The sequence below is a fragment of the Dipodomys merriami genome, unplaced genomic scaffold (assembly GCF_024711535.1).
Source record: "Dipodomys merriami isolate MVZ:Mamm:240054 unplaced genomic scaffold, mDipMer1.0.p SCAF_328, whole genome shotgun sequence".
Lineage (NCBI taxonomy): Eukaryota > Metazoa > Chordata > Mammalia > Rodentia > Heteromyidae > Dipodomys > Dipodomys merriami.
In genome coordinates, this window is record NW_027204804.1 from 818,600 (window position 1) to 827,888 (window position 9,289).

The 9,289-nt window shown below is 47.2% G+C and overlaps 1 protein-coding gene across 1 annotated transcript; it reads right to left on the reverse strand.

Moving 5' to 3' along the window:
* Window positions 1-1,472: 1,472 nt before the first annotated feature.
* LOC138841749 (leukosialin-like) lies at window positions 1,473-7,822 on the reverse strand. Its single transcript, XM_070042610.1, has 2 exons — window positions 7,738-7,822; window positions 1,473-6,783 (listed from the first exon to the last, which is right to left on the reverse strand). Exon 2 carries the CDS (start codon window positions 6,747-6,749, stop codon window positions 5,553-5,555), a length of 1,197 nt encoding a protein of 398 aa, XP_069898711.1. The 5' UTR covers window positions 6,750-6,783; window positions 7,738-7,822; the 3' UTR covers window positions 1,473-5,552.
* Between the last annotated feature and the right edge of the window lie 1,467 nt (window positions 7,823-9,289).

The window sequence follows — 9,289 nt, forward strand, 5'->3', positions numbered from 1 at the left end:
TACCAGTTGAGTCACACCTCCTCTTCTGTTTTGTGTTTTTATTTTTGTTGGTGGTGGTAGTGGTAGATGGGGCTTGAACTCAGGGCCTGGGCACTGTCCCTGAGCTTCTTTTGCTCAAGGCTAGTGCTCTACCACTTGAGCCACTTCTAGCTTTTTCTGTGTATGTGGTACTGAGGAATCGAATCCAGGGCTTCATGCATGCTAGGCAAGCACTCTACCACTAAGCCACATTCCCAGCCTCCCCTTTTTTTTTTGCCTGAGGCATGAGCCAGCAGTACCCAATCCAGCTAAGTTTTCATATTCTATTGCTCAGTAGGATGTCTATAGCTATTAATAATAGGTTCTGTATTCAAAACATCTACAGGAGATTTCTAATGTTTCACCATAAAGAGATAATATGGTTTTGAGTAGATGGATATGCTAATTACCCTGATTTCATTATTACACATTATATACATATGTTGAAACATCCCATTGTAGCTCATAGATTTGAATAATAATTGTGTGTCAATTGAAAAAAAAATGAAACTTGACAAAGAAGAGAGGTCCCTGGGTCCTTCATAGACAGAAGGGAAAGGATCAGGAAATGGGACCAGGCTGGAAATGATGGAGACTAGAGACAAAGAAAGAAGGGATTCAAGGCCTGGGGAATTGGCTGCAGGGAGCAGGAAAGGGGAGAGAGTTTTTGAAGATGAGTTGCTGGGCAACAGACAAAGTACTCACCACATGCTGGGCTCAAGAAGACAGGCTTGGAGCAGACAGTCCGCTGACTCCCTCACTACTGGCAGAAGCAAATCCAAGCTCCCCAGACCTCCACGCCCAACCCCAACCTCCTCCTCAGCCGCAGCCCCACAACTATCCTCAACCACATGCTCTAATTTCATACCATGGAATAGTACTGGGGTTTGAACTCAGGGTCATGCACTTATTAGGCATTTGAGTGATGCCCCCAGTTCTTTTGCTTTTATTGTGTTTTTTTTTTTTTTTTTGTCAGTCATGGGGCTTGAACTCTGGGCCTGGGCGCTGTCCCTGTGTCTGCAACTCAAGGTGAGCACTCCACTGCTTGAGCCACAGCACCACTTCCGGTTTTCTAATGGTTTGATTGGAGATAAGAGTCTCACAAACTTTCCTGCCCAGGCTGGCTTTGAACCGTGATCCTCAGATCTCAGCCTCCTGAGCAGCTAGGATGACAGGCATGAGCCACCAGCACCGGGCCTGTTATTTATTTATTTATTTATTTATTTTGAACAAGGTCTTGCTTTTTACCTGGGTTGATTTGAACCACGATCCTTCTGCTTATGCTTCCTGAACAGCAGGGATGCCAGGCTAAACCACCACACTTTGCTTTGTTATTGGTTGATATGGTATTTTGAGAACATCTTTCTGGATTCAAACTGTAATCCTCCTGATCTCAGCTTCCCAAGTTGCTAAGATTACAGGCATGAACCACTGCACCGGGCTAGAACATTGTTGTTGTTTTTTAATTTTTTTAATCAACTTTTTTTCTAGACAAAAATGCAGTAGACATTTATTGTACAAAATTTGGCAAAAACAGAAAAGTATGAACAAAATAAAAATTACACTTAAACCCATCATCTTATAGCTAACTGTGAACATTTGGGATATTTCCTCTTCTTTCTATAAGTATGCATATTTTTGAGTCACTACAAAACTAGAACCATATGTATTCACAGATTGTCACTGGCTTTTTTCTCTACTTAACATCATATTGTAGGCATTTACAAAGTCTTCACATAGCTCTTGAAAACATGATTCCTAATGAGTGTGACAAGAAAAACAAATCCCTTAGAATTGTTTTCATTATCAATATATGTGAATCTGTCTCCATATTTTATAGTTCATTATTGCTTGTTTTCCTCTTTCTGCTTGTTTATTTTTTTTTCCTTTTTAGACTTACAATATCTCCTCCTACTTCTTCTCTTTCAGAACCAGGACACACTTATTCCATGTTTAAAAAACAACAACAAACTCTCTACAAATATTTACTTCTGTACCTGCCCTACCCTCTTTTCCAGCCTAGCAAAATTCTTAGCCTTCAAAATCTCATTCATCCACTCATTCATTCATTCAGTTCACTATCCCATTCACTCACTCAATCCACTATCTCATTCATTCATTCACTCAACCATGCATTCTACTTATTTAATCACTCACTCATTCATTCATTCATTCATTCATTTGTTCAGTCCCTGACATGCATTTCATTGACAACCTGCTACCAGCCAGTCACCATGCCACCAGAAAGACAGCAGTGGAGCAAAGTCCCTAGAGCTAGCTCTTCAGGGAATTGCTCTCCTCAAGAGTTCTGTGAGCTCGTGACATTTTCTTTGTGCCTCTGTTTTAACACTGACATTTTGACATTTTCTGAAGTCGCCTCCAGGTGCGTTCCCCGCCCTCCCACTCTTTCCTCCAGCGTTTGCACAGGACTTGAAAACCAGTAACAGCTCCGAAACTGAGAGCGGTGGCGGGGATCTGGGGACTTCTCCCATCCCTCACAGTGTTTTCTTTTTCTTTTTTGTCAGTTGTGGGGCCTGAACTCTGGGCCTGGGCGCTGTCCCTCAGCTCTTCAGCTCAAGGCTAGCGCTCTACCACTCGAGCCACAGCGACACTTCTGGCTTTTTCTGCTTGTGTGGTGCTGAGGAATTGAACCCAGGGCCTCTTGCATGCAAGGCAAGCACTCTACCATGCAGCCACCTTCCCAGCCTCCCTGACAAGTGTTTTCTAAACACTGAAATTGGGGTGCTTGGTTTGATCAATCTCAAACAAATAGCACTTGGTGAGATGCAGGCCAAGTGCCCAGTGTGGACCCTTGGGTGCCCAGTCTGGCTGGGGGAATCTAGGTGTCCAGCCCAGCCCAGTCCTTCTTCTCAGATCAAGCTCAGGGGGCCACAGAGCCTTGTGCGGTGGCAGCTGCGTCTATGGCCATTCTCTTCCTCTTTTCTCCTCTCTCTTCTTAGACTTCACCAGCGCACGCACACACACACACACACACACACACACACACACACACACACACACACACACACACACACCACGCCTCACCCTCCCTATCCTACCTTCCTTCTCCACCCAGGCCTTTGCATTCACACTCACATGGCTCCCACACCTCTCTCTGTGGGTCACTCTGTCTGTTTTCAGCCCTCAGTCTGACTCAACAGTTTCCTCTTTACAAAGTTCTTCCGCCACCTGGGGAAATACCAACCACCTCTGGCCCACATGTCCACGGGGGCTGTAGCCAGAGCTGATCTGAGACAACACAGCCAGGACTTGGCCCATCTTTCCACCCCAGACCAGGGCAAAAGTCCCAAGTGTGTCTCTCCTCCCTCCTCCGGCCTGTCTCTTCTCCCTTTATCTAAACAGAAAGGGAGGCGCCCAACCTCTAGAATGGAAAAGGAGATACAGACAGAAAAATCAAACATGGAAGGGAACTGGCATCAGCAAGACCAGTGCCCACTGCTGGGCAAACCCCTCTCCCCCCAAGGACACACACTGTACTCACCCCTACCTTTTGCAAACATTTCCAGGGAAAGTGGGGAAAAGCAAAGGAAGGGGTGATGTGCCCAAAAAGAAGTGTACTCAGGGAAGTGGCGCTGTGGCTCAAGTGGTAGAGCACTAGCCTTGAGCTGAAGAGCGCAAGGACACCGCCCAAGCCCCGAGTTCAAGCCCCTTGACTGAAAAAAATAAAAATAAAATAAAGGCTGTATATGACAAACCTATAGCCACCATTGAAAAAGAAAGAAATGTACTCAGTACTTGAGTTATGAAATAGTAACCCCTGTGTGAAACATCTTAATAATAACAAAAATCATATACTATATATGTATACATATTTTATTTATTTATTTTTGTGGGTTGCAATCAGGGCTTGCAATCAGGGCCCGGGCACTGTCCCTGAGCTCTTTTGCTCAAGGCCAGTGCTCTACCACTTTGAGCCGCAGCGCTACTTCTGGTTCTCTGGTGGTTCATTGGACATAAGAGTCTCAAAAACTTTCTTGCCTCTGCTGATTTTGAACCTCGATCCTCAGATCTCAGCCTCCTGAGTAGCTAGGATGACAGGTATGAACTACCAATGCCCAGCAATAAAATTACATTTTTTTCAAAAACAAAACAAACAAGGGAGGAAATGAGGGAGCAAATGGGAACAGCTTACCCTAAGGAAAGAACTCTACATATCAACCTATTTAGAAGAATTAGTTGCATTGTCAAAGTCTGTAGAGCTCACAAGCTTTATAGACCATGATAATGACAATTCACTTTGTGAAGGTTAAAATGCGTTTGTGACTTTAGCTAAGTATGACTATCCCACAGTACTGTGAAGTTTATGTAATCACTTAGTTTCAATAAAGAAATTTAAAACAACAACATTGCTAAATTCACGCCTGTGATGCACAAGCCACATCTCTGGACCTAGTCAGGTGCTGGGAATTTGGAGAACTCTGCCTAGCCTGAAACTCCCATATTAGACAGCGTCAATACAGAGGAGAGCGGAGAGAATGGAGAAGCTGGTGGTGCTTTGGGGTGGGTCACAAGCCCACCAGAGAACACAGCCCCCAACCCCTCTTCCCCTCTTCCCTTACCCGGGCTCCAGGCTGGACCAAAGCGAATCAAAGTTTCATGGATGAGTTGGCCCAACAGGACTGTCCTAACTAGAAGATTCTGTAAGCAAATTCTTAGGGCGTTTTCTGGCTTGTCATTTCTTTCTTCCCAGAGTATCCTTTGAAGGAGTTCTCAGATAAATCACAGGCTGAGTAAGCTTGGTGTCAATGGAGGAAAGAAAGGAAGGGTTGATGAAGGTTTGGCAGGGCGTAGCTGGTCAGCAGGTATGGGCCCTGGCTCAGGTGCACATCCAGACGCTGGGCGAGAATGCTGGCTGGAGAATCTATAGTTGAAAAGCTGTGTGAAGATTGCAAGTGAAGGGCCTGGAAAGGTGGCTTAGTGGTAGAGTGCTTCCCTAGCATGCATGAAGCCCCGGGTTCGATTCCTCAGTGCTACATACACAGAACAAAAGCCAGAAGTGGCACTGTGGCTCAAGTAGTAGAGTGCTAGCTATGAGCAAAAGAAACTCAAGGACAATGACCAGGCCCTGAGTTCAAGCCCCAGGACTGGCACACACACACACACACACACACACACACACACACACACACACACACACACACACACACAGAAAAGATTGCAAGTGAAGATCTGGGCAGCAGCTAGACGCTGGGGAAGGCTGAGGGAGTTGTGCTAAGAGCGAAGGGAATGGAAAGTGGCGAGGAATAGTGGCTCCCACTAATTTTATTTTCTTTCTGCGCCGGTACTGGGTTTTGAACTCAATGCCTGGACACAGTCCCTTAACTTTTCACTCAAGGCTAGTGCTCTCTCACTTGAGCCAGACTCTTGGCTTTTTGTTAGTTAACTGGAGATAAAAGTCTCATGGACTTTTTTGCCTGGGCTGGCTTTGTACTGGGATCCTCAGATCTCAGCCTCCTGAGTAGCTGGGATTATAGGCGTGAGCTACCAGCACCAGGCTTCCAACTCCACTCTCATTATTCACAAGCAGCTCCATCCCCTACTTCTGGCCCATTGGAAGTGGGGGCTTCTACAACCTCATCCTCACTGCCCACCAGTGGCTCTTCCTCCCCTTTCAAGCTGGGGCCTGACCCAGGCTTTAGCTCCTCCAGTGCTAAGGAGCCCTGGTGAGACTTCCGTCTGCCAAAGAAAGTGGTGAGTGAAAGCTTCTGGCCAGACCCCTCTGTCTCAGGGATCCCAGAGCCTTTGTCAGCCCCAGATCCTCCCACCGTGGCTCTCATGGCCTCATCAGGGACCTGAGCTGGCCCAGCCCAGGCATCCGCTACGCCGTTGCGCTTTCCACCTCTGTGGAGCGTCAGGACCCCCGTGCGCTGCTTCTGTCTGTGGCGCCACAGCAGCAGCAAGGCCATGAGAACTATAACCACCAGCAGCGCCACGAGCATGGGCACCAGCAGCATGCCCCGGGACCCCTGGCCTGCCGCCAGGGCAGGGCTCAAGCTTGTGTCTGTCCAGGGATGTGGAGTAGTCATCACAGGTAGTTTTCTGTGAGAGACTGGAGAGCTGCTGGCCACGCTAGAGACCTCAACAGAGCTAGTTGCCATAGCAACAGAGGGTCCATTAGTCTCATTGGAGGGCTTCAAGGTAACAGTTGGTCCACTGGAGGACTCCAGGGACCTGGTTGTCATGGTAGCAGGGGGTCCAGTCATCTCATTAGAGGGCGCCACAGATCTGTTTGCCATGGTAACAGAGAATTCACTAGTCTCATTGTTAGCAACCAGAAAATTGGTTGCTGTGGTGACGGAAGGTTCACCGGTACCATTGGAAGTTTCCAGAAAGTCAGATGTCATGATTCCACCTGTCACAGTAGAGTGTTCCAGAGAGTTCTCTGCGACAGGGACGGGAATTCTGCTGGTTGGACTAGAGGTTCCTAAGGAAAGCAAAGGCTCCTTGGTGGAATCACCCCGGGAAGCTGTTGGCTCAGATGTGTTGATGGAAGCCATAGGAAGAGACACATTACTGCTTTCAGAAGGCGTGGAGTGGGGCGGAGTTGAGGTCTGGTTCCAGGTGCTGTTAGCATCAGTAAGGTTGTCTGAGAGATGCTGGATCTCAGAGTTATAGGAGACCAAAGAAGGAGGCTTTCCTGAAGTTACTGGAGTCTGCAGGCTCAGCATCGGGATCCAGAACAACCCAAAGAGGACACAAAGCAGGGCCATTTCCAGGATGACCAGCAGAAGCAGGAGTTAGGACCTGAGGGTGGAGAAGTTGAAGAAACAGAACACACGGGGGCTGGGGGAGGACCTAGCCTGGCCCTCCTCCCTGCCCACTTCCCTGCCAACTGCCAGGCTCAACTTGTGGTTTAACGGCTTTTTTTTTTTCCATCCTTGCCTTAACTATTATCAGAAATAAGAGGACAGGCTCAGTGCCTGAAATCCAAGATAATTGAGAAATGGTGTTCAGGAGGATTACAGATCAAGGTCAGCCTGAGCACAAAGTTAATGAGACCTTGTCTCAACAAAACAAGTCAGGAATGGTGATAAATGACGGCCATTGGAGTTATGGTGGGAAGCGTAAATAGGAGGATTAAGGTCTGAGCCACCTGGGCAAAAGTGAGACCCTATCTCAAAAATAACCAGAGTGAGCTGGGCACTGGTGGCTCACACCTGTCATCCTAGCTACTCAGGAGGCTGAGATCTGAGCGTCACGATTCAAAGTCAGCCGGAGCAGGAAAGTCCGTGAGACTCTGATCTCCAATAAACCACTCCGAAAACCAGAAGTGACGCAGTGGCTCAAGTGGTAGAGCGCTCGCCTTGAGCTGAAGAGCTGAGGGACAGCGCCCAGGCCCAGAGTTCAAGCCCTATGACCGACAAAACCCAAAAACAAAAACAGAGTGGGTAAGGGGTAGGATAGGGGAGGAGGAGGTAAAAGGTGTGGTTCAAGCCGTAGAAACACCTGCCTAACAAGTACCCTGAGCTCAAACCTAGTACTGAAGATAAGAAAGATCAAAGGCATGGATTCAGATGCTGCCTCAGAAGTCCCCTCTTGTTCTCAGAACTCAGACTATCAATAGCTGTGTCCGTCTAGCCCTTCCTTGAGCCTGTTCAGGCTTCTGCTCCTCAGGCCCATGACTGTCAGGGTCTTCAGTGGACATCCTCATGTCCACTAAGGCTCCAATTCCCCTCCCCCCAGGTCACACCCTCTTACCAGCTCAACTGATAAGGCAGCCCTGGGCCAGCCACTCGAGCTCAGCTCCTCCTGAAGCTTCTTTTGGACTGGAGCAGCCTGAGCCCCAAGGGGAAAGGAAGTGGGCCTTGGCTCCACCCACCCACCCATGCGTCCTGCCCCACCCCACCCCTGTTCCTAGCCCTGTGATGAGAACCTGAGAATCTGGGGGACCAGTGGGGACAAGAGAGGAGGCAGGGGTCCAGATTGGGGGGATTCCTGGGTCTTAGATGGGACAATCGCACAGCCGGGGGTCAGAGCTGGCATGATGAGAAAGCACACTTGAGACACTGGGAGGCAGAGGAGAATAAGGGAGGGGAAGGTGGTTTCCTTTGCATCTGTGGTCCCCCTGAGTCAGACCAGGACCTGGGGTGGTGCATTTCCTGCCCACCAACTCCCAGGAAGTATTGGAGGGGGTGGGGGGAGCTGGGGCCTGGAAGGCTTTGCAGGTTGTGAGCCCTTGAATTATGTTGCAAGGAGCTGGGATCTCCCCCAGTGGGGAGGCCAGGTGCCCTATATAGGAGATTCAGAAACAACTCCCACTAGTCCTACTGCAGGGTCTATGGCCTTATTTTTATAGAACATTAGTGACTATGCTCGAACCTACATGGGAAGATTGTCTCAAAAGCTCTCAGCTAACAGACTAACCAAATTGTCTTTGGCTAGGAAAGAGATGCAGTGTTTATTTATGTGTATTTGCTCATTTACTTATTTATTTAATGTTTTTGGTGCTAGTTCTGGGGTTTGAACTCAGGAACCTGCGCACTGTCTCTTAGTTTTTGTTTTGTTTTGCTCAAAGTTGGGACTCTACCCTGTGAGCCACACCTGTACTTCTGGCTTTTTTTCTGGTTCACTGGAGATGAGTCTCACAGACTTTCTAAGAGCCTCAGATCTTAGCCTCCTGAGTAGCTAAAAATACAGGCATGAGCCACAGATGCCCAGCAGCCTCGAGTTCTTGCTAAACTTTTTCATTATGGCTGGAGCTCTATCATTTGAGCTGAACTTCCAGTTCTAGGGTTTTTTGTGTTTTTGTTTTGCTAGTTCTGGATTATTCTTTTTTAATTCCTAAAAACAGAAATACTATTTGATCCAAATATAAATTAAAAGGAAAGGAAATCATTATTTCCAAGAGACATCTGCACACACATGACTTTTGCAGCATTAGTCATAATAACCAAGATATAGAACCCATCAAACATCCATCAGCGGATGAATGGATAAAGGAAATGGAATATTAGCCAGAAAAAAAAATCCTGTCATTTCCAGCAACATCAATGAACCTGGAAACTATCAGGTTAAAAGAAATGAGCCAGGCACAAAAATAGAAATATCGTATATTCTTTCTCACAGGTGGAAGCTAAAGAGTTCATTTCAGAGAAGCAGAGAATAGAAAGTGATACCAGACACTGGGAAGGAAAATTAGGCTAGATGAGTTAGATAAGAGAATAAGTTTTAGCCTCCTATGGCGCAGTAAAAACAATCTAAAAATTGATTACAAATTAATTTTGGTATCAGTCCTGGGACTTGAACTCAG

Excerpts from the sequence above, each read along its gene's own strand:
- LOC138841749 (XM_070042610.1), bottom strand. The coding sequence starts at position 6,749 with ATGGCCCTGCTTTGTGTCCTCTTTGGGTTGTTCTGGATCCCGATGCTG.